Raw genomic sequence first — 25,703 nt, 5'->3', positions numbered from 1 at the left:
AAACAGTTCGCCCACAGGACGCCATACACATGGTCTGCGGTTGTGAGGACAGTTGGACGTACTGCCAAATTCGACACTGGATGCGGTTTATGGTAGTGAAATTACCATTAAATTCTCTGGCAACAGCGCTGGTGGACAATCCTGCAGTCAGCATGCCAATTGCACGCTCCCTTAAAATTTGAGACATCTATGACATGGTGTTGTGTGACAAAACTGCACATTTTAGAGTGGCCTTTTATTGTCCCCAGCACAAGGTGCACCTGTGTAATGATCATGCTGTTTAATCAGCTTCTTGATATGCCACACCTGTCAGGTGGATGGATTATCTTGGCAAAGGAGAAATGCTCTCTAACAGGGATGTAATCAAATTTGTTCACAAAATCTTAGAGAAATAACATTTTGTGCGTATGGAACATTTCTGGGATATTTTATTTCAGCTCATGAAACCAACACTTCACATATTGCATTTATTGTTGTTCAGTATACTTCATAAAAAATTATATGTCATAAATTACAAATTGCACTCTGGAGTCCGATGTTAACGTAATGTGTAATTTAGCCTTTTAAACACCAAAACTATGTTTCAAGTGAAAATTAGGCAGGTCTGATGCCGAAAAATAATGGAAATCTTGCCTACTTTACCCATATTTTATGTTATTTTTGAAAAGAAATAAGTTTGTAGTTCCAGTAGTTTGCTACACAGCAAAAAAGTAATGAACTACTGAAAACACTACCAAGATTTGAATTTAGATCAACTACCACCAAGCTACAGCTAAATGTAACTACATGTAGTTCTCTACTCCCCATCACTGCTCTTTCACTACTTCCCACAAACCTAAAAGCATTGGATTGGTGGAGGCATGAGCTAGTGGGAGTTTCTTATGCCACTCATTTCCTTTCAAATCAGTCAAGGGAAGTAAAGAAGTGCACACTTTGGGAGGAAGGAGAGATATCTGGGACAGCCTGTGTGTGTGTGCAGTACCTTGAGGTCCCTCCTCTCCAGGTGCAGCAGCTCGGCGCCGCGCACGTCGTGCCCAATAAAGATCTCCTTGTACTCGGTGAGACAGATGAGCTCCAGCCAGGCGGCTACCTCCTCTGTGCCCCACTGGTGCACTGCAGAAAGCAAGACCCCCTTCAGACCCCCAACCACACCACGGACAGAGCGACGCCACAACCCTGCCACAGCCCTTAACCGCAGCTCTAGGATCAGATGAACCTACCCTCAATTCTAACGTTGACCATTACAGGGATGATAGAAAATCTGACCCTGTATCAATGGTTAGGGGAAACTCTGACCTACTCCAGATCACTCTCTGGACCACAGAGCTCCAGGTAAAAGTTGCCCTTAAACATAGCTCAAGGCTCAGAATACTTTACCCCCAAACCTAATCTTAACCATTAGGGAGATGAGAAAATATATGACCCTGTATCAGTGGTTAGGGGGAACTTCGACCTACTCCAGACCATAAACACACTGGGCCAGGGTAAGATTAGGTTGTCAGAAGATGCTGATCTAAGGTCAGTTTTGTGTTTTTTAACTTTGAATGGTTAAAGTTAAGATCAGGGTAAGCTGATTAAAGATCTGCGTAAAAGGGTAGACTTCTACCTGGAGCCACTGGGCCAGGAGCTCTGCTTATGATAGCCAATCAGAATAAAGGTATTTTCTGATTGGTTAAACGATCAGAGAGATCGGTGGCGTGTGGAAGTTTGTGGCGACCTCAGATAGAATTGAATGTGATTTTCAAAGAGTGTTGACCATGAATTGTCATTGTCCAAACATGATTTAACCCAGAGTGTTCCAGACTAATTGCTGTGAGAGAGATGTAGATAGTACCTGGCAGTGTGAGAGTGGCACAGGCCTCCTTATTCTTGTTGTTTTTGTCCTTCTTGAACTTTGGGACGAGACGGAACTTGGCACTGCGGCTACGCTTGGAGAAATCCGTCAGGTGTCCCTGCAGAAAGACAGGTTAGACATTGGGTGATACAGACTGTCCAGTACTATGGACTACAGAGTTGAACAGTTTTACTCTAGCCTAGCACTAACACACCGACCTGATTCAATTAATCAATCATCAAGACCTTGATTAGTTAGCCCTTTACAAAATTGCAGATTTGGACACTGATAAGTGCCTAAATTGGAACACAGTGGCATGCTATACATGACATCAGAGCTCAGGCTCTGTGCTTCACATCGCTGTATGGGTTTTGATGACAGCTGTTCTGAACTTGAGCACCACACGCAACAAGAAGTGGCCTCCAAGTGAAAGCCTAACACTGTAAAATCGTATTTGATAATTTAGCTAGTCATTTTGGCAATAGAACAAGCTTTCAAATTATGCCCACCTGACCAGATTGCGATTTATAATGGACCGCTTTTTGGATTGTGGAAACAACAACTGTAGTTGTGTAAAGGTGGGGATGTAGGGCTGTGTTCCAAAGAAAACAACTACAAATGCACATAAAATCAACAGTGTAATGTTTGGATTCAGTCTTGTGTCAGGTGAACTGTTGTGTTCTCATCTTTAGTCTAATAATTTTCCCATAATCTCCAAACTGTTCCCTTTAAATTTTACCATGGTTATAGGTGCTTTTCATATTTCAACTTCTGTAAGAAACATTTCAATGTAGCCCTATCCATATAGGCCAATTCCAATAAGTGTAATGGGTTAAATCAGGTTTGGTATTACTAGACTGGGACTAAAATGTACTCCCCTTTGGGTCCCTAGGACTAAGATTGAAAAACACTGAGGTAAGTGGCTGGTGTGAATAGTGTGTGTGGTAGGATCTAGATCTACCTCATCATCCCCAGGTTCGATGAGCTGACCCAGCCAGGGTATGTCTGGCAGTCTGAGTAGCTGCTGGGCCACAGTGCCCAGGGCTCCAGTCAACTGCTCCTTCTGAGGAGGGTCCAACTGCTGAGAAGACATACTCGGTTACAAAAACATAACCGCCACACACACAAACGCACACATGCAGCTGCACCTACACAGGCAGACAACAGCTTTGAGACTTACCAGACACATCTTGCCTGCCAGTAGCAGCTCTGTCTCACTGTGAAGGGCCTTGACGTTACTGACCATCTGAACCACAACTCTGCAGTTCAAACCCTGCGTAGAACAGAGATGAACACAAACACATTGCAAAGAGCAGATGCATTTAGTTAACCAAAGAAGCAGGGGGACAATGTGCATTGAATGTGTGTGATTGTGTCGATATTCGATTGACTGATTTTATTTCAGTGTCATACACCATTTGGTGCCTACTGCCCAGCCCATATCGGCTTAATCCCAAGACACAAATCATCAAAGCACAAAACATAATGTCATTTTACAATTTAAGGTGTACAGTGCATTCAGAAAGTATTCAGACCCCTTGACCTTTTACACATTTTGTTACATTACAGCCTTATTCTAAAATAGATTAAATTGTCCCCCCCCCCCATCAATCTACACACAATACCCCATAATGACAAAGCAAAAATAGGTTTTTATAAATGTTTGCAAATATCACACTTACATAAGTATTCAGACCCTTTACCCAATACTTTGTTGAAGCACCTTTGGCAGCGATTACAGCCTCAAGTCTTTTTTTTATTTTTTTTTATTGTCATTTAGCAGACGCTCTTATCCAGAGCGACTTACATGAGCAATTAGGGTTAAGTGCCTTGCTCAAGGGCACATCGACAGATTTTTCACCTAGTCGGCTCGGGGATTAGAACCAGCGACCTTTCGGTTACTGGCACAACGCTCTTAACCACTAAGCTACCTGCCGCCCCGAAGTCTTCTTGGGTATGACGCTACAAGCTTGGCACACCTGTATTTGGGGAGTTTCTCCCATTCTTCTCTGCAGATCCTCTCAAGCTCTGTCAGGTTGGATGGGGAGCATCGCTGCACAGCTATTTTCAGGTCTATCCAGAGATGTTCAATCGGGTTCAAGTTTGGGCTCTGGCTGGGCCATTCAAGGACATTCAGTGACTTGTCCCGAAGCCACTCCTGCGTTGTCTTGGCTGTGTGCTTAGGGTCGTTGTCCTGTTGGAAGGTGAACCTTCGCCCCAGTCTGAGGTCCTGAGCGCTCTGGAGCAGGTTTTCATCAAGGATCGCTCTGTACTTTGCGCCGTTCATCTTTCCCTGCCGCTGAAAAATGTCCCCACAGCATGATGCTGCCACCACCATGCTTCACCGTAGGAATGGTATCAGGTTTCCTCCAGACGTGACGCTTGGCATTCAGGCCAAATAGTTCAATCTTGGTTTCATCAGACCAGTTAATCTTGTTTTTAATGGTCTGAGAGTCCTTTAGGTGCCTTTTGGCAAGCTCCAAGCGGGCTGTCATGTGCCTTTTACTGAGGAGTGGCTTCCGTCTGGCCACTCTACCATAAAGGCCTGATTGGTGGAGTACTGCAGAGATGGTTGTCCTTCTGGAAGGTTCTCCCATCTCCACAGAGGAACTCTGGAGCTCTGTCAGAGTGACCATTGGGTTCTTGGTCCCCTCCATCCCCACAGCATGATACTGCCACCATCATGCTTCACTGTAGGGATGGTGCCAGGTTTCCTCCAATACCCCATAATGACAATGCAAAAACAGGTTTTTAGAAATGTTTAGAAATGTATTAAAAAACAGAAATACCTTATTTACATAAGTATTCAGACCCTTTGCTATGAGACTCAAAATTGAGCTCAGGTGCATCCTGTTTCCATTGATCATCCTTGAGATGTTTCTACTTGATTGGAGTCCACCTGTGGTAAATTCAATTGATTGGACTTGATTTGGAAAGGCACACACCTGTCTATATAAAGTCCCACAGTTGACAGTGCATGTCAGAGCAAAAACCAAGCCATGAGGTCAAAGGAATTGTCCATAGAGGTCCGAGACAGGATCGTGTCGAGGCACAAATCTGGGGAAGGTTACTAAAAAATGTCTGCAGCATTGAAGGTCCCCAAGAACACAGTGGCCTCCATCATTCTTAAATTGAAGAAGTTTGGAACCACCAAGACTCTTCCTAGAGCTGGCCACCCAGCCAAACTGAGCAATCGGGGGAGAAGGGCCTTGGTCAGGGAGGTGACAAAGAACCAGATGGTCACTCTGACAGAGCTCCAGAGTTCCTCTGTGGAGGTGGGAGAACCTTCCAGAAGGACAACCATCTCTGCAGCACTCCACCAATCAGGCCTTTGTGGTAGAGTGGCCTGACGGAAGCCATTCCTCAGTAAAAGGCACATGACGGCCCACTTGGAATTTGCTAAAATGCACCTGAAGGACTCTGACCATGAGAAACAAGATTATTTGGTCTGATGAAACCAAGATTGAACTCTTTGGCCTGAATTACAAGCGTCACATCTGGAGGAAACCTGGCACCATCACTACGGTGAAGCATGGTGGTGCATGGGGATATTTTTAAACGGCAGGGACTGGGAGACTAGTCAGGATCGAGGGAAAGATGAACGGAGCAAAGTACAGAGAGATCCTTAATGAAAACCTGCTCCAGAATGCTCAGGTGCTCAGACTGGGGCGAAGGTTCACCTTCCAACAAGACAACGACCCTAAGCACACAGCCAAGGCAACACAGGTGTGGCTTCGGGACAAGTCTCTGAATGTCCTTGAGTGGCCCAGCCAGAGCCCGAACCCGATCGAACATCTCTGGAGAGACCTGAAAATAGCTGTGCCGCGACGCTCCCCATCCAACCTGACAGAGCTTGAGAGGATCTGCAGAGAAGAATGGGAGAAACTCCCCAAATACAGGTGTGCCATGCTTGTAGCGTCATACCGAAGAAGACTTGAGGCTGTAATCACTGCAAAAGGTGCTTCAACAAAGTACTGAGTAAAATCTCTGAATACTTATGTAAATGTGATATTTGCAAAAATTTATAAAAACCTGTTTTTGCTTTGTCATTATGGGGTAACTTTGAACGTTTCCTCAAGTGCAGTCGCAAAAACCATCAAGCGCTATGATGAAACTGGCTCTCATGAGGACCGCCACAGGAATGGAAGACCCAGAGTTACCTCTGCTGCAGAGGATAAGTTCATTAGAGTTACAAGCTTCAGAAATTGCAGCCCAAATAAATGCTTCACAGAGTTCAAGTCACAGACACATCTCAACATCAACTGTTCAGAGGGGACTGTGTGAATCAGGCCTTCATGGTCGAATTGCTGCAAAGAAACCACTACTAAAGGACACCAATAAGAAGAAGAGACCTGCTTGGGCCAAGAAACACAAGCAATGGACATTAGACCAGCGGAAATGTGTCCTTTGGTCTGGAGTCCAAAATTGAGATTTTTGGTTCCAACCGCCGTGTCTTTGTGAGACGCGGTGTGGGTGAACGGATTATCTCTGCATGTGTAGTTCCCACCGTAAAGCATGGAGGAGGTGATATGGTGTGGGGGTGCTTTGCTGGTGACACTGTCTGTGATTTATTTAGAATTCAAGGCACACTTAACAGCATTCTGCAGCGATACGCCATCCCATCTGGTTTGGGCTTAGTAGGACTATCATTTGTTTTTCAACAGGACAATGACCCAACACACCTCCAGGCTGTGTAAGGGCTATTTTACCAAGAAGGAGAGTGATGGAGTACTGCATCAGATGACCTGGCCTCCACAATCCCCTGACCTCAACCCAATTGAGATGGTTTGGGATGAGTCGGGCAGCAGAGTGAAGGAAAAGCAGCCAACAAGTGCTCAGCATATGTGGGAACTCCTTCAAGACTGTTGGAAAAGCACTGGTTGAGAGAATGCCAAGAGTGTGCAAAGCTGTCATCAAAGCAAAGGGTGGCTATTTGAAGAATCTCAAATATAAAATATATTTTGATTTGTTTAACACTTTTTTGGTTACTACATGATTCCATATATGTTATTTCATAGTTATATCTTCGCTATTATTCTACAATGTAGAAAATAGTAAAAAAAAAAAAAAACTCTTGAATGAGTAGGTGTGTCCAACCTTTTGACTGGTACTGTACATCCATAACAATGAGCTAATGAGGCGCGATTTCGCCTGAAAATGTGCTCGCTCATCAGGACACTGTTGTTCAGAGGAGCTAGCCAACAAAACAGCTAATTAAATCACTTCAAACTGAAGCTGGAAAGACTGCAAACTAGGTGCTTGTTTTACCTTTTTTCTATTGACATTTTTTTGTATATATCCATTAAAATGATGCCAGCTGATTCATGATTTCGACTGGCTGAGAAACGCTGCCAGCCTGTCTGTCTCGTCCCAACACGCGACACGTTCATTACTATGGGACAGCTGGAGATCAAATTTGAATATTGACACAATGTCGCAAATGTCGGAGACAGACAGCAAGGTTTATACAAATCTCCGCTGTTGAAAACTAAATGTTAGTCTAAAAGAAATGTAAGATAATGTCGAGATGCTTTTTATAGTGGAGATCAAGTTCATAAAGTGCCTGGCTGGGCTGATGAGACAGTAGATTTTGCAGTCAGATGGAACAGAGTAAATAGTCATTTTAACGTCATAGATGTAGCCGGTGGAATAGACACCGGCTGGAATGCGGTTTTAACCAATCAGCATTCAGGATTAGACCCACCCATTGTATAATGATTCATAGAATAATGAGGCCATAACAACTACCATGGCAGAGTTATATGTAAACATTCCAAATACATTAACTTCTCATTCCGTTTAATTTTGGATAGCAGTTCGAGCACGATTCAGAAGATCACTCAACAAAAGACCAACAATTTGTTTTGTATTTGTTCATATATTTTTGGGATTCTTTATTTATTATTATTATTATTATTATTATTATTACATGTGAAAAGTAGATCAAAAAGGCAGCCAACACAGAATAAGATGAGTGGCAGGTTTCTGAAGTCTTCTACAGTAGAACTGTACTATCAGCACCCCACACTTTCAGGTGATAAATACTTAGGTGTGATTCATTTCAATTAATGAAATGTAATCTTTTAGGGCTGCAACCACCCCAGAATCTTCAATGGAATTTGCACAGGAAAATAATTTGGTTGTAAATGCGACTGGGGCCATGAAAGTAATTAGGAATAGAGATGGACAAGAGGAAGGAGGTGGTTGGGAGGAGAGAAATGGAAGCAGCTGGGGTCGGAGAAGAACATTCTTAGGAGAAAGGAACAGCAGGTGGCCCTCAAGGCAGAATGGATGGAGGAGATATGAGCAGCCTTCAAGGAGAAGGAAACGGCAATGATCCTGGTTGAGGTGGTGAAATGGAAATAAGACGAGGTGCAGAGGAATGTGGAAATAGAGAGAGTGCGGTAGGAGCTTGAGAGAAAGACAGAATATTGAGAAAGAGGAGTTGATGAAGAAACAAACACCAACAAAGAGAAAAGATAGATATGGAGAAGGAGAAGTTGACGATGAGGTGGGAGGGCCAGGAGAGAATGTTGCAGCGACGCCATCGACCATCAGAGGCAGAGGCTTGAGGAGATTTAGAAGACTCTAAATAAGGAGGAGAGAGGCCATGATTAAGGACAAAAATATGTGAGGAAGATAAAAGGGCCCTCAGTAAGGAGTGGGAGAGAGAGAGAGAGAGAGGAGGGTGATTAACAGAGATGGAAGACTGAGAAAGACAGATGATAGTATACTGACAGTTAGATAGTATACTGACACTAACATTAACCCAACTATCCAATGTCATGTTTTGACTTTGTTCCAGATCTGAGGGACTTTGCGCCACACCTCTGGTGTTTTCCTGCAGGGCACCCCCCTCCAGGGCGTTTTACGCCATAAAAACATATTTTCTTGAAAAAAGTGGTAGGCCTACATAAAACAAATATATTTTCATTGCATTTCAAATGTTGTGATTACTTACAAAATGAACATCCAACTGCAGATCCTAATGTTGTGGTGTTAGTGCCTCTATTTGACCACTAGAGAGCAGCCTCTTATAGGCTTAGGAACATTGATGACATTGGGGGAAGAATGCAAGGTCATATCCGTCACTTTGCCATAAGGGCTCTGCTAGAGTGGATACAGTTGAAGTCGGAAGTTTACATACACCTTAGCCAAATATATATCAATATATATCATTAAATAATTCAAAAAATCTAGATTTCCCCTTCACTTTACTGTATCCTCTGTAACCTACAACTCACCTAGCTCTAACCTCTCTGATTCAGAGGGGTTGGGTTAAACACATAAGACACATTTCAGTTGAATGCATTCAGTTGTACAACTGACTAGGTATACCCCTTTCCCTTTCATACAGTTGCGGCCAAATATATTGGCAACCTTGCACTTTTCTGAAATAATTCCCTATTTCTTCTAAAATAAGTTGAAATTGAACAACTTTTGGTCTCCACACCTTATTGGATTTTCAACATTATAGAACCAATTGTATTATTGTAAACTTAAGTTTACAATTTGAATTGAGAAATTAATGACAAATGGCATGGACAAAATTATTGGCACCCCGGAGCTAGTACTTGGTTGCACAGCTTTTGACTAAGATACACTATATATGCAAAAGTATGTGGACACCCCTTCAAATTAGTGGATTTGGCTATTTCAGACACACCCGTTGCTGACAGGTGTATAAAATTGAGCACACCGCCATCCAATCTCCATAGACAAACATTGGCAGTAGAATGGCCTTACTGAAGAACTCAGTGACTTTCAATGTGGCACCGTCATAGGATGCAACCTTTCCAACAAGTCAGTTTGTCAAATTTCTGCCCTGCAAGAGCTTCCCAGGTCAACTGTAAGTGCTGTTATTGTGAAGTGGAAACGTCTAGGAGCAACAACGGCGCAGCCGTGAAGTGGTAGGCCACACAAGCTCACAGAACGGGACCACTGAGTTCTGAAGTGCGTAGCGCGTAAATATCGTCTGTCCTCGGTTGCAACACTCACTACTGAGTTCCAAACTGCCTCTGGAAGCAACGTCAGCACAATAACTGCTCTTCGGGAGCTTCATGAAATGGGTTTCCACGGCCGAGCAGCCGCACACAAGCCTAAGATCACCATGCGCAATGCCAAGCGTTGGCTGGAGTGGTGTAAAGCTTGCCGCAATTGGATTGTGCAGCAGTGGAAATGCGTTCTCTGGAGTGATGAATCCCGCTCCACCATCTGGCAGTCCCAATGGACGAATCTGGGTTTGGCGGATGCCAGGAGAACACTACCTGCCCGAATGCATAGTGCCAACTGTAACGTTTGGTGGAGGAGGAATAATAGTCTGGGGCTGTTTTTCATGGTTTGGTCTAGGCCCCTTAGTTCCCGTGAAGGGAAATCTTAACGCTACAGCATACAATGACAGTCTAGATGATTCTGTGCTTCCAACTTTGTGGCAACAGTTTGGGAAGGCACTTTCCTGTTTCAGTATGACAATGCCCCCGTGCACAAAGCGAGGTCCATACAGAAATGGTTTGTCGAGATTGGTGTGGAAGAACTTGACTAGCCTACACAGAGCCCTGTCCTCAACCCCATCAAACACCTTTGGGATGAATTGGAACCCTGACTGCGAGCCAGGCCTGATTGCCCAACATCAGTGCCGACCTCACTAATGCTCTTGTGGCCGAATTGATATTTTGGAATGAGGTGTTCGACGAGCAGGTGTCCACATACTTTTGTCCATGTAGTGTAACTGCCTACAAATGCTTCTTGTAGCCATCAATGAACTTGCTTCTACTGGCAATTTGGCCCACTTTTTCAGCATCAACTGCTGTTTTCAGCTCTCGCAATTCAGATCTGGACTCATCACTGGCAACTCCAGAACAGTTCAGTGTTTCTTCTTGAACCATTCCAGGGTGCTTTTTTAAAAATGTGTTTTGGGTTGTTGTCCAACTGGAAGACCCACAACCTTTAACAGAGACAGTTTTTGGACACTGGGTTGAACATTGCACTCCAAAACACCTTGATAATATGCTGATTTCATGATACCTTGCACACATTCAAGGCCCCCAGAGGCAGCAAAGCAATCCCACAGCATTATTGAACCTCCCTAATAATAGATTGTAGGGAGGGTGTTCTTTTCTTTGAAAGCTTCATTTGGCCGTTGGTAAACATAGGAAGACCCCAATGCTGAAGGAGACACAAGAAAGCCTGATTGAACTTCTCAAAAACCCACCTACACAAGCCTAAACCCTGGGGGAAATGTTCTGTGGAACAATGAAAAAAGATTAGAGCTCTTTGGGAATACAGATCAGCGCGGTGTTTACTGATGACCAAATGAAGCATTCAATAAAAATAAAACCCTTTCTACAATCAAATATGGGTATGCTTTGATAATGGTTTGGGGTTACCTTTCTGCCTCTGGCCCCGGGTGGCCCTTGAACGTGCATAAGGGATCATGAAATCAGCAGATTATCAGGTGTTTTTTAGTCCAATGTTCAACCCAGTGTCTCCATTGAAGGTTGTGGGTCTTCCAGCAGAACAACGACCCCAAACACACATTAAAAAAGAGCACCCAGGAAGGGTTAAGAAGAGATGGTGAACTGTTCTGTAGTGGCCAGCGAAGAGTCCATATCTGGAACATCCAAAACCTATGGCGAGATCTGAAAACAGCACTTGGTGGAGGGCACCACTCAAATATTGAAGAATTAGAGCAGTTTGCTGCTGAAAAGTGGGACAACCTTAAGGTAGAAAGGTGCAGAAAGCTCATTGATGACTACAATAAGCGTTTGTCTGCAGTTATCTTGGCCAAAGGCTGTGCAACCAAGTACTAGCTTACGAGGTGCCAATAATTTTGTCCATGCAATTTGTCTTTCTTTTCTAAATTAAAATCGTAAACTTAAGTTTACAAAAATAAAATCAATTCTGCAATGTTGAAAATCCAATAAAGTAATTTTTTTGAAGAAATAGGGAATTATTTAAGAAAAGCGCAAGGGTGCCAATATATTTGGCTGCAACTAACTCCCATTGCTCTTATTAAACCAGGGAATTGAGTGAAAGCAGGAGACTCGAGGTGGTTGGGAGGATAGGTTTTACTGCCGTAAGTTTGTGGCTTATGGTATTATAATATACTGTTTCTTCACAGGGGGAATCCATATTTATGAACAGAACACAACTCTTTTTCCTATGTTCTGCCGCAATAAATTATATTGAATTCGAGAACTCAACGAAAAAAAAGGCCAGAAAGAAATGTGGCAAAGCAATGAACTTTTTGTCCTGAATACAAAGTGTTACGTTTCGGGCAAATCCAATACAACACATTACTGAGTACCAGTTTCTATTTTCAAGCACAGTGTTGGCTGCATCATGTTATGGGTATGCTTGTAATCATTAAGGACTAGGGAGTTTTTCAGTATAAAAAAGAAACGGAATGAAGCCAAGCACAGGCAAAATCCTAGAGTAAAACCTGGTTTAGGTCTGCTTTCCACCAGACACTGGGAGGTGAATTCACCTTTCAGCAGGACAATAACCTAAAACACAAGGCCAAATCTACACTGGAGTTGCTTACGAAGAAGACAGTGAATGTTCCTGAGTGGCTGAGTTACAGTTTTGACTTAAATCTACTTGAAAATCTATGGCAAGACCTGAAAAGTGTTGTCTAGCAATGATCAACAACCAATTTCACAGAGCTTGAAGAATTTTTTAAAGAATAAATGGGCATATGTTGCACAATCCAGGTGTGGAAAGCTCTTAGAGACTTACCCAGAAAGACTCATAGCGGTCATCGCTGCCAAAAGTGAATATTCACTAAGGGGTGTGAATACTTATGTAAATGTCATATTTCTGTATTTCCTTTTCAATACATTTACAAAATTTCAAAAACCATGTTTTCACTTTGTCATTACGGAGTATTGTGTGTAGATGGGTGAGTAAAAAATATATTTAATCTATTATGAATTCAGGCAGTAACACAACAAAATGTGGAATAAGTATGAATACTTTCTGAAGGCACCGTATGAGCCAAAAAAGATTGGCACTGCCGCATTTGGCACGTGGGCCGTATGTTGGGCACCCCTGTATTACTAGAAGTTGGTTGACTAGTATAAAAGAAAGGTAGAACAGGAGCCCCACGTACCCCTGTGCTCTTGGAGTTGGCGTAGACCACGTCCATGGCCTTTGAGCTTGCGTTGACGGCATGAGCTAGCTCCTGCTCCATACTGTGGTGGGACTGGGCGATCTCTCGGATACTGGGAACACACACAGTTCGTTACGACATCGAACTACTAATGTTACTGAGAAACTACACTGCAAGCATATCACAAGCGTTCCGTAAGTGCGGTTTTTGGCCAGAAACAGCAAACAGAGCATTTGAGTGTCTGGTATAGTTTGGCCGTTAGATAACCCACGAGGGCACTGTATATCATGGTCTGCGACAATTTTCAATCTAAATGGAATTGAACCCTACCCTGCTTTAATCTAATGCTTTATTAATTGTATCTTACCTGTGGATGAGAGCGCCGGCCGCCTGGCCAAACACGTTGATCTGGGAGGCTTCTTCCTCGGATACGATCTCCGGCTGCAATGCATACTGGGGCAGCGGACGGGGGAACTCGCACCTCTGCTTGTCTTCCCACGACTTCAGCGTGCTCTCAAAGGCCTGGGACAAGCAGGCAACAGGATAAATAGAATAGAATAGGATAGAATAGAATAGCTGTATTATTCCCAGAGGGAACTATAGTTGTGGCAAGTCAGATGAGATACGTCAATTAAACATATGACCGCAATATAACGGCAACATTCACGCAAGACAGATACAAATCATGTCAAATCATTGAACCGTGAAAGGTTCAACGAATTGTGTGAGGGGTAGGAATGGGCGGATTTCTCCATTCCCTTCTCCGGCCATTGTATTGGGCAGTTCAATGGTGAGAAATGTCTCAGTCCCTGGAGCAAAAACGTTGTGCTATCCAGGAGCACGAGTACAGGAAATCAATAAGCTGCTCCCAAACATTTTAAACCTGCATCAGAAAATTGAGTCTATCATAGTTCATGTGGGATTCAATGACATTATGAAGGGCAGCTCAGAACAGCTAAAGATGGATTTTAAAGAACTGATTGGGTCACTGCTTGACACCAACAAACTCCCCATAATATCTGGCCCTCTGCCCTCCCTAAACCGTGGCATTGAACGTTTCAGCAGACTTTTAGACCTCCATAACTGGCTACGAGACTATTGCAGCTCTGTGGGTGTAATATTTATTGACAATTTTGATACCTTCTGGAAACAAAGCTCGTTTTATAAGGAGGATGGGATCCACCCAAATCATTTGGGTTCCTGGATCCTTTCACAGCATTATAAGGCTGCGTTGAGACAATTACTTATCGATGACCTAAGCCCACCTACCATTGTGTCGCTGAGTTGTCATAATGCTTCAGCAAATGTACATTATCCCAGGGGCGTTGGAAGACACAATGTAAGTAACCTAATTTATGTCCCTCTAACTACCATGAATGCCTCTGCTGCTCATACAGCTATTGTATGCCGTAATCATGTGCCTATGAACCAGATTTATACTGTTAGCATTGAGGCGTGCTCTAGTAGGAAGTCCACTGTGTGCAGCTCACCCTGCACTAACATAAATAGCATGAGCAGAGCTGTTACGGTGACCGTATTACCGCCACACCGGCAGTCACGAGTCATGATGACAGTCAAATTCCACATGACCGTGTAGTCACGGTAATTAGGTTTCTCCAAGCTCTGATGCTACCGATGGTCATTAGTAGCCTACCAAACTTGCTACCTGCCTGGTACTCAGCACTCTATTGTCCCTCTAATCACTATGACATCAAAGCAAATGTAATCGAACATTTAATGAAACACTACATGAGAGCCCATGAGCTCATGTTGCGCAACATTTCTATAGGCTATGCAATTGCGCAAGAAAACAGAGTGATGGCCTCTATTAAAAAGAGGAGGATCCCATCAGCTTTCTATAGGCTAGGCCTACTATATTTATTTCTCTACTTTCCTAATATTAAGCACATTGCTTCGCTTTACAACAGGACTATAGCCTACCTGTCTGGGATGAAAATGAACCACGGGAAAAGCGTCCTCCATTCGCTATTTAAGTGCATAGATGAGATGTATTTGTTTCCGCTAAATAGGTCAACTTTTATACTATGGGGGATAGTAGATTGACATAGGCTAGTGCTTTTGCTGTTCATTAGGCCTACTCATCTTGTTGGCTGATGAAAAGTAAATGTGGAAAGTCCTTCCAATATCTTCAATATGCACCTCGGAATTGGATAAGGACACGTGTAGTTGCGTCCCCGATGTGTCCGTCTTCACTTGTAGCTTGTGAGAAAGACCCGATCATATGACGGAGAGCCATGTGAGTGAGAGGTGCTTCGGCACGCAGCCAGGAGAAGGGAATTATAATTATTATTTTCAGCCCAAGGGCACAACGGCCACTGGCCACAAAAGGCATGGATTTTTTTTAGGGGTCATTACGGGAAATTCGAGGCATTATCAAGTGCTTGTCAAATTGTGAATGAGAGACTGATGAAGTGTGTACAGCCTGCGCAAAAAACTAAGCAGAGCTCATGCCTTTCAAGCAACTTTTTTCACATCATCATGCAGCCTAAAAATCAAAACACATAGCCCAACATTTGTATCACAACTAAAGTTACATAAATAACAAAATTAAGCACATAGCCTGTTTCTTTGTTAACTGCTCAACACCGAATAGCCGCATGTGCGCACTCCCTCAAATCGTTTGGAGAAAATGCATTTTCTATTTTATTCAGCTATGTTCAATTGTATTCTTCATACTATAAATTAATATAAAATAATGCCACGGAATTCTAAGCAAATCTTGTCTGCTAAATGAACTAGTGTAGCCCACAGCCATATGGCATTGCCAGATCAGGCCCTAACATGAGGACAACTCAGAGTATGCTATTATGTTCTTCTGAAATAGACAACATTTTCTTCATATCATGTTTCTTTACAACGGTCTAAAATAAATCATGGATTTATTGTGATGGTGTAGGCTATATTACATGGATTTATTATACTTTTTTAAATGTAGATGTTCCAAAGGTCTGCATCAGTAGCTTGTAGGCTATGTGTGGAAGCCAGGAGATGCTAAATGTGTTTATATTAATGAATGGTCAATTACCGTGATTTGCTTGACAATCACCGGCTGACAAAATTTCATGACCGCCACAGCCCTAAGCATGAGCATGTCTACTTCTGCTAAGCTTCCCAGTAAAGCAATGAAAACAATCAAGCATCCCAGAAAAGTGCTGAAAATGTTAACGTATGTAGCCTAAGAAACAAGGTTCATGAAGTCAATAACTTGCTAGTAACAGATTACATTCATATTCTGACTATTTCTGAAACTCACTTAGATAATATCTTTGATGATACAGTGGTAGCAATACATGGTTATAACATCTACAGAAAAGACAGAAATGCCAATAGGGGCGGTATTGCATACTATATTAAGAACCACATTCCTGTAAAGCTTAGACATGATCTCATGTTAAATACTGTTGAAGTAATATAGCTACAGGTTCACCTGCCTCACCTAAAGCCCATTCTTTAGGTCTGGAGTCCAAATCTCCAATTTGGACTCCAGACCAAAGGACAGATTTCCACAGGTCTTATGTCCATTGCTCGTGTTTTCTTGGCCCAAGCAGGTCTAATCTTCTTTTTGATGTCCTTTACTAGTGGTTTCTTTGCAGCAATTTGACCATGAAGGCCTGATTAACACAGTCCCCTCTGAACAGTTGATGTTGAGATGTGTCTGTGACTTGAACTCTGTGAAGCATTTATTTGGGCTGCAATTTCTGAGGCTGGTAACTCTAATGAACTTATCCTCTGCAGCAGAGGTAACTCTGGGTCCTCCATCCCTGTGGCGGTCCTCATGAGAGCCAGTTTCATCAAAGCGCTTGATGGTTTTTGCGACTGCACTTGAAGAAACTTTCAAAGTTCTTGACATTTTCCGTATTGACTGACCTTCATGTCTTAAAGTAATCATGGACTGTCGTTTCTCTTTGCTTATTTGAGCTGTTCTTTCCATAATATGGACTTGGTCTTTTAACAAATAGGGCTATCTTCTGTATACCCCCCCCCTACCTTGTCACAACAACTGATTGGCTCAAACGCATTAAGAAGGAAAGAAATTCCACAAGGTAACTTTTAAGAAGGCAGACCTGTTAATTGAAATGCATTCCAGGTGACTACCTCATGAAGCTGGTTGAGAGAATGCCAATAGTGTGCTAAGCTGTCATCAAGGCAAAGGGTGGCTATTTGAAGAATCTAAAATATATTTGGATTTGTTTATCACTTTTTCTTTGTTCTACATGAATCCATATGTGTTATTTCATAGTTTTGATGTCTTCCACATCAGGTAACTCATACAAGCAGTAAAATTAGATTTAAAAATAGATAAAAATACACCTTATGGAACAGCAGGGACTGTGAAGAGACACAAACACAGGCACAGACACATGCATACACATGATAACATACGCACTATACACACACATGGATTTTGCGTTGTATATATGTGCTAGTAGAGTAGTGGCCTGAGGGCACACACTTATTAGTGTGTTGTGAAATCTGTTGTGAATATATTGTAATGTTTTAAAAATGGTATAACTGCCTTAATTTAGCAGCAGCTAATGGGAATCCATAATAAATCCAAATGTCAATTACAACTGCAGAACTGTGGAGAAGCTGTGCCTTTTCCCTTAATTTGCACTGAAATTTAATATATAGCGTATTCACGGAATGAGTCACAATTTGTTAGGTTGAAGGCCAATGTTAGGATGCCGAGTATTTCCGGACCACGACCGGACCTGGAAAAACTGGATCCTACTTGGTCAGGTCACTTGCTCAGGCAAAACTCGAGGCCCTAGAAATAAAGCATTTGTGGGACCCCATAGATGTGTACTCACTCGGTCTCTGGTGAGAGTCTGGGTGCGGTTCTTGTGGATAATCTTGATGTACCCCGGGGGCTGGACCCAGGCCTCTCCATCCACCTGCACCGGCACCCCCTCATCCCCGAGGATGGTGATCTTCACTGTACGACACTGCAATAGGAGAGCAGATGGGGAGAAACATTCAACCAGAAACGCTATGAAACCACGAAAGAGATTGGTCATTTGCTATTCATGGTGATACGCACACAATTAAAAACGTAAGTGCTGGGCTAATAAAGTATACAGTGCATTCGGAAAGTATTCAGACCCCTCCAAGCGGGCTGTCATGTGTCTTTTACTGAGGAGTGGCTTCCATCTGGCCACTATACCATAATGGCCTGATTGGTGGAGTGCTGCAGAGATGGTTGTTCTTCTGGAAGGTTCTCCCATCTCCACAGAGGAACTCGGGTTCTTGGTCACCTCCCTGACAAAGGCCCTTCTCCCCCGATTACTCAGTTTGGTCGGGTGGCCAGCTCTAGGAAGAGTCTTGGTGGTTCCAAACTTCTTCCATTTAAGAGTGATGGAGGCCACTGTGTTCTTGGGGATCTTCAATGCTTCAGAATTTTTTTGGAACCCTTCCCCAGATATGTGCCTCAACACAATCCTGTCTCGGAGTTCTACGGACAATTCCTTCGACCTCATGGCTTGGTTTTTGCTCTCACATGCACTGTCAACTGTGGGACCTTATATAGACAGGTGTGTGCCTTTCCAAATCATGTCCAATCAATTGAATTTATCACAGGTGGACTCCAATCAAGTTGTAGAAACATCTCAAGGATGATCAATGGAAACAGGATGCACCTAAGCTCAATTTCGAGTCTCAAAGCAAAGGGTCTGAATACTTATGTAAATTAGGTATTTCAGTTTTTTATTTATAATACTTTTGCAAAAATGTCTAAAAAACTGTTTTTGCTTTGTCATTATGGGATATTGTGTGTAGATTGAAGAGGAAAATCAATTTTAGAATAAGGCCGTAACGTAACAAAATGTGGAAAAAGTCAAGGTGTCTGAATACTTTCCGAATGCACTGTCCATTAAAATAACACAAAGGCCTGCACACTGTATATGCTTGCATTTACAACCCTCAAAAGGGATAGTTCACCCAAATTACAAATTGGTTTCCTTACCCTGTAAGCAGTCTATGCACAAGGTATGACAGCAATCCATGATTTGCTTTTGTTTACCTGGCCACGGTTTCCAAATGCTAACTTTTTAGCATTTGTAGCCCAAATCCAATGCAAGGCAATGAATATCCTGGATGGCTGTCATACCTTGTACATAGACTGCTTACAGGGAAAGGTAACCAAAATGTTATTACGTGATTTCCCTTAAATGACAATATTGACAAATGTTTTCAATCACTTTGGTGCATTTTACAGATGTAAGTGGTATATTTTCAAAACTCTAAACTGATAACACTTGTAATGTCCCCTGTATTATGTTCAGAACATTTTTTTTTCATTCATTGGAGTTGAACACATCTTTCACCCCTGAGTCATTCATGCAAAATTGATGTTTTCCATGAAATACCATGACAACATTTTGTTTAGTCACCAATACGTCAAATAATTATAGGCTCACCGTTTAGTAATTTTAACAAACATTTAATTCAATAGCAAAAAATGCAAGGTACAATTTTCTAAACTGTGCTTTTTGAAGTGCTTGAATAGAAGGAACAGTAGATGGTAAATATACTTTTAAATACAGTATTTGGCTATAACTAAATTTTTCTTGACATTCTTTTGTTGCAAACCAAATTTTTTATGATTTGTTTCCAATGGCAATGTTGAGAGCATGTTGAGAAATATGTCAGTCTTACAGTTTCATTATTCATACTGTATACAGAACATAGTGGGGAGAACAAGTATTTGATACACTGCCGATTTTGCAGGTTTTCCTACTTACAAAGCATGTAGAGGTCTGTAATTTTTATCATAGGTACACTTCAACTGTGAGAGACAGAATTTAAAAAATCCAGAAAATCACATTGTATGATTTTTAGGTAATTAATTTGCATTTTATTGCATGACATAAGTATTTGATACATCAGAAAAGCAGAACTTAATATTTGGTACAGAAACCTTTGTTTCCAATTACAGAGATCATACGTTTCCTGTAGGTCTTGACCAGGTTTGCACACACTGCAGCAGGGATTTTGGCCCACTCCTCCATACAGACCTTCTCCAGATCCTTCAGGTTTCGGGGCTGTCGCTGGGCAATACGGACTTTCAGCTCCCTCCAAAGATTTTCTATTGGGTTCAGGTCTGGAGACTGGCTAGGCCACTCCAGGACCTTGAGATACTTCTTATGGAGCCACTCCTTAGTTGCTCTGGCTGTGTGTTTCGGGTCGATGTCATGCTGGAAGACACAGCCACGACCCAATTTCAATGCTCTTACTGAGGGAAGGAGGTTGTTGGCCAAGATCTCGCGATACATGGCCCCAACCATCCTCTCCTCAATACGGTGTAGTGTCCTGTCCCCTTTGCAGAAAAGCTTCCCCAAAGAATGATGTTTCCACCTCCATGCTTCACGGTTGGGATGGTGTTCTTGGGGTTGTACTCATCCTTCTTCTTCCTCCAAACACGGCGAGTGGAGTTTAGACCAAAAAGCTCTATTTTTGTCTCATCAGACCACATGACCTTCTCCCATACCTCCTCTGGATCATCCAGATGGTCAATGGCAAACTTCAGACGGGCCTGGACATGCGCTGGCTTGAGCAGGGGGACCTTGCGTGCGCTGCAGGATTTTAATCCATGACGGCATAGTGTGTTACTAATGGTTTTCTTTGAGACTGTGGTCCCAGCTCTCTTCAGGTCATTGACCAGGTCCTGCCGTGTAGTTCTGGGCTGATCCCTCACCTTCCTCATGATCATTGATGCCCCACGAGGTGAGATCTTGCATGGAGCCCCAGACCGAGGGTGATTGACCGTCATCTTGAATTTCTTCCATTTTCTAATAATTGCGCCAACAGTTGTTGCCTTCTCACCAAGCTGCTTGCCTATTGTCCTGTAGCCCATCCCAGCCTTGTGCAGGTCTACAATTTTATCCCTGATGTCCTTACACAGCTCTCTGATCTTGGCCATTGTGGAGAGGTTGGAGTCTGTTTGAATGTGTGGACAGGTGTCTTTTATACAGGTAACGAGTTCAAACAGGTGCAGTTAATACAGGTAATGAGTGGAGAACAGGAGAGCTTCTTAAAGAAAAACTAAAAGGTCTGTGAGAGCCGGAATTCTTACTGGTTGGTAGGTGATCAAATACTTATGTCATGCAATAAAATGCATATTAATTACTTAAAAATCATACAATGTGATTTTCTGGATTTTTGTTTTAGATTCCGTCTCTCACAGTTGAAGTGTACCTATGATAAAAATTACAGACCTCTACATGCTTTGTAAGTAGGAAAACCTGCAAAACGGGCAGTGTATCAAATACTTGTTCTTCCCACTGTACGTAGGACAAATCATCATAAATAGGGGTATTGTATAGCCATTTCTGCCCCATGTAACAAGGTATAAAATCACATTTTCTATGTGACTTCTCAACTGAGATAATGAGTGGAATATATTGTTATATACAACCCAGGTATTTCAGCAGTGCATTGTACACTACAATATAATTCCAAATGGTAGCAGATAGTGACTCTTTCCACTTTGTCCTATTAAAACACACTGGCTGATGGAGGATGATGATGTACTATTTACAACCTCATCCATATATGATTTGGTTTTACCTTCCAAAATAAATGCATGTCAATTGACACATTTATGATGTAAGAATATAGAATTTTACAGTGTTCAGCAGTTATTTAAGTGATAATGCCCGAGAAGCCAGTGTTTGGAGGATATATTGGCATGGGTGTTGTTTGGCCCGAGACGAAGTCGAGGGGGATTTTTCCCACCTAACCAATATATCCTCCAAACACCGGCTTCGAGGGAATTATCAGTTTTATACAACGGGTCACCAACATATTCAAATAATAATTGACATATTTTCACTAAAAACGTTATTTTGATGAATTTATTCATACTATTTCATCCTTCCACAAGATATAGTCCCGACACAAATCTAGGGTTGCTACCCAAGCCGGCTGGTCGTTCGTTCTATCGGTTTGGTTGCTAGAGACACGACCCAGTCGTTAAAGTATTTTTGTTCTGTATCTATGGACGCGACCCAGTCGTTCGTTCTAAATGTTCCATTGCCATACTGACTGGCAACGTTCTTATCCCTTGCTTGCTAGCTAGCCAACTACGGCTAACGTACACATCAAAAAGTGCAGCCAGAATAACAGCAAAGTAGCCGCATTTGTTTAAGCTGTTTTCTAGTGACATTTATTTGGATACATCCATAACAATGAGCTAATGAGGTGCGATTTCGCCTGGCATAGAAAATGTGCTCACTTGTCAGGACACTGTTGTTCAGAGGAGCTAGCCAACAACACAGCTAATACAATCACTTCAAACTGAAGCTGGAAAGACTGCAAACTAGCTGCATGTTTTATATTTTTTCAATTTACATTTCTTTGTATATATCCATAAAAATGATGTCAGCTGATTCATGATTTCGACTGGCTGAGAAACTCTGCCTGCCTGACTCGTCCCAACACCCGACACGTTCATTACTATGGGACAGCTGGAGATCGAATTTGAATATTGAAACAATGTTGCAAATGACGTAGACACAGACAGCAAGGTTTATACAAATCGCCGCTGTTGAAAACTAAATTTTAGTCTAAAAGAAATGTGAGATAATGTCTAGATGCTTTTTATAGTGGAGATCAAGTTTATAAAAGTGCCTGGCTGGGCTGGTGAGGTAGTGAATTGCGCAGTCACTGTCAGATGGAACAGAATAAATAGGCATTTTAATGTCATAGATGTAGCCGGTGGTAATTTGTGGAATAGACACCAGCTGGAATGCGGTTTTAACCCATCAGCATTCAGGATAAGACCCACCCGTTGTATAACAAATTATATACGTCAACTAGGCAATATACAATTGTGGTTCAGTAGTTATTCGTTTTGAACAGTTTGATTAAGTGATATTTAAATGTATTTACTTTGGTGCAATTTTCACAGTATGTGGTACATTTTCACAACTCTTACGCACAAAAATCTAAACAGATATTCAAAATGGCTTGTTTCAAAACTCGAAGCACATTTTTAATTGACTGAGTACAACAAACAAATTCACAGTCACTTGTTCACGGCACCAAATCACTCTTTCAATTTGGATACATTTTCAAATCTAAGTATCTGCTTTTCAAAATACAATATTCACTTTACTTTTTACATTATTTTATTGTCATTTGTTAATAATACAATGAACTAGTGGTTCCTCAATTAAAAGTGTCATCATACTGCGATATAGCGTGGGGTATACAGTGGATACGGTACTGTGTGTTACAGTGCTTGCCGTTAATGCTCGTTCAAACCATCTTTGAGCACATCTACTCCATTTATTAAATCAGGGCATTTGAAGCCGAGCAGAGATCATCATGCCATGCAATCATGAATACACTTCATGATTAAAATTGAATTATATATTGAATTGCACACATAATTTGACCGCTGCAGTTTGAGATTATTTATAAAAAAGAAAATGCATTTTACAGTAGCCTACGTAGGCCTATACAAGTCCTTCAAAAATAGAAATATGGGCAGAATATTGTATGAAATATTTGGATGGTTAAAGGCCGACATTTGGTCGTTTCAATTAAATCTGGTCGTTTCAATTCAAATGTGACTCGTTCCATTCTCGTTCCATTCTCCATTATTTTGTTGATATTATATCCTGGCCTTTATTTACGATTATCTTTTTGAAGAATGTATTTTTTTCCTGAAGAACACAAACCATTCACACCAACCAAAATTGTCAAAGACTCCAGCCACCCTAGTCATAATTCTCTCTGCTACCGCACGGCAAGCAGTACCGGAGTGCCAAGTCTAGGTCCAAAAGCCTTCTCAACAGCTTCTACCCCCAAGCCATAAGACTCCTGAACAGCTAATCATGGCTACCCAAACTATTTGCACTGCCCCCCCACCCCCACCTCATCTTTTTACGCTGCTGCTTCTCTGTTAATTATTTATGCATAGTCACTTTAACTCTACCCACATGTGCATATTACCTCAACTACCTCAACTAGCCGGTGCCCCCGCACATTGACTCTGCACCGGTACCCCCTGTATATATAGCCTCCCTACTGTTCTTTTATTTTACGTCTGCTCGTTTCATCACTCATGGAGAGAAACTTCTGGAGACACAGTATTCATGATGGTTCACTTGTAAGCCAAATTTGCCTTGGGATCCATCCCATTTGGTATTCTGTGCCCACTCATGGTATCTCTCTTCGGTTATGCATTCTTGGAATAGCAGAACAGCAGAACGGTCCAGACAGCCTACGCTGTGCTTGGTGAGCAGTTCGTCAAGTTCTGGTGTCAGACGTGGAATGGAAATGTCAGGGTGAACCGATGACCTGATGAATCTGCCACAGTTGTTGCTTCTGCCTGTCAGAGGTGGAGTTCCAGAGATCACAGGTTTGCTGGCATGGATTGTGACTCCAAAATCTCGTCCCTCGCCCTCTTCAACGCATCATTCTCCGCCTCGCCAATGTGGCCTGGCACTCTGTCAATGCCGCCTGGCTCTGGACCAATGCATCAGCCGTTGCCTGTATCTCTGCCCTTAGAGAATGTTTATCTTTCTGCTGGTCTGCTTTCAATGACTCCATCTCCGTTTTCAAAGTTTTCATCTGATCCATGTGCATCTTCAGATGAGCGGAATGGTACTGCCCTGAGCCCCCAATCTTTGTTGTACTAAATACTTTTTTCGTTAGAAAAGACTATCTGGGATTGATTATAATTTGTTTGCTTTCTTTTCGCATTCTTTCTTCAATATAATCATTCATTAATTCATTCAGCAGGTTAAACCCATTCATTCAGAAGGGTAAAACCTCGCTCCTACCCTCGCTCAGTTGACTGACCGCAGCATCTATCGGTAGCCTAAACTGTGGCACAAATTGGGGGATGTTTCACACCTAACCAAGCTATAAGACTATACTTTTGTAAATTAATGGAGGTGTGAACGTTTCTGTCCGAGAGTCTCTCTCCTCTCGTTCTAGAGTCTTGCATCGGGCAAAAATAAATCAGGTGGTCCCGGAGTTGAGAGAGAACTTGGGTAAATACAAATGGTGTGGACTGACAATAAAAAAAATTAATAGGATACTTGTGCCTTACAGCCCATTACATAAACAAAGAGTTAGTGTGTGTGGAGAGGGTGCTATCCACCACAGTGTGGGGCAGTGGGACAGTTCCCTGCGCAAAACTGCAGATAATACAGTCATGGCCAAAATTGTTGGCACCCCTGAAATTTTTCCAGAAAATGAAGTATTTCTCACAGAAAAGTATTGAAATTACACATGTTTTGCTATGCACATGTTTATTTCCTTTGTGTGTATTGGAATAACACAAAAAAAACAGGAAAAAAGCAAATTTGACATAATTTCACACAAAACTCAAAAAATGGGCCGGACAAAATGATTGGCACCCTTAACTTAATATTTAGTTGCACACCCTTTGGAAAAAATAACTGAAATCAGTCGCTTCCTATAACCATCAATAAGCTTCTTACACCTCTCACCCGGAATTTTGGACCACTCTTCTTTTGCAAACTGCTCCAGGTCTCTCATATTGGATGGGTGCCTTTTCCCAACAGCAATTTTAAGATCTCTCCACAGGTGTTCAATGGGATTAAGATCTGGACTCATTGCTGGCCACTTCAGAACTCTCCAGCGCTTTGTTGCCATCCATTTCTGGGTGCTTTTTGAAGTATGTTTGGGGTCATTGTCCTGCTGGAAGACCCATGATCTCGGACGCAAACCCAGCTTTCTGACACTGGGCCCTACATTGCGACC

At 42.3% G+C, this 25,703-nt stretch overlaps 1 protein-coding gene across 8 annotated transcripts in view; it reads right to left on the bottom strand.

The window, feature by feature from the left end:
* LOC121567283 (diacylglycerol kinase delta) overlaps positions 1 to 25,703 on the bottom strand; it is a 121,869-nt gene that overhangs the window by 3,291 nt on the left and 92,875 nt on the right. For 7 of the 8 annotated variants that reach the window (XR_006001092.1, XM_041877193.1, XM_041877195.1 and 4 more), the window contains 7 exons: positions 17,777 to 17,911; positions 13,312 to 13,466; positions 12,945 to 13,056; positions 3,015 to 3,107; positions 2,796 to 2,915; positions 1,835 to 1,952; positions 983 to 1,113 (listed from right to left, as the gene is read on the bottom strand). Coding sequence is in view for 7 of the 8 variants with exons in the window: in XM_041877193.1 (XP_041733127.1) it covers positions 983 to 1,113; positions 1,835 to 1,952; positions 2,796 to 2,915; positions 3,015 to 3,107; positions 12,945 to 13,056; positions 13,312 to 13,466; positions 17,777 to 17,911 (864 nt within the window). In the remaining variant the exon portion in view is untranslated. The remainder of the gene's footprint in view (positions 1 to 982; positions 1,114 to 1,834; positions 1,953 to 2,795; positions 2,916 to 3,014; positions 3,108 to 12,944; positions 13,057 to 13,311; positions 13,467 to 17,776; positions 17,912 to 25,703) is intronic. The other variant, XM_041877194.1, reaches the window with a different exon arrangement.

This window comes from Coregonus clupeaformis, chromosome 6, assembly GCF_020615455.1.
Source record: "Coregonus clupeaformis isolate EN_2021a chromosome 6, ASM2061545v1, whole genome shotgun sequence".
NCBI lineage: Eukaryota > Metazoa > Chordata > Actinopteri > Salmoniformes > Salmonidae > Coregonus > Coregonus clupeaformis.
This window is presented reverse-complemented; position numbering and strand designations above follow the sequence as displayed.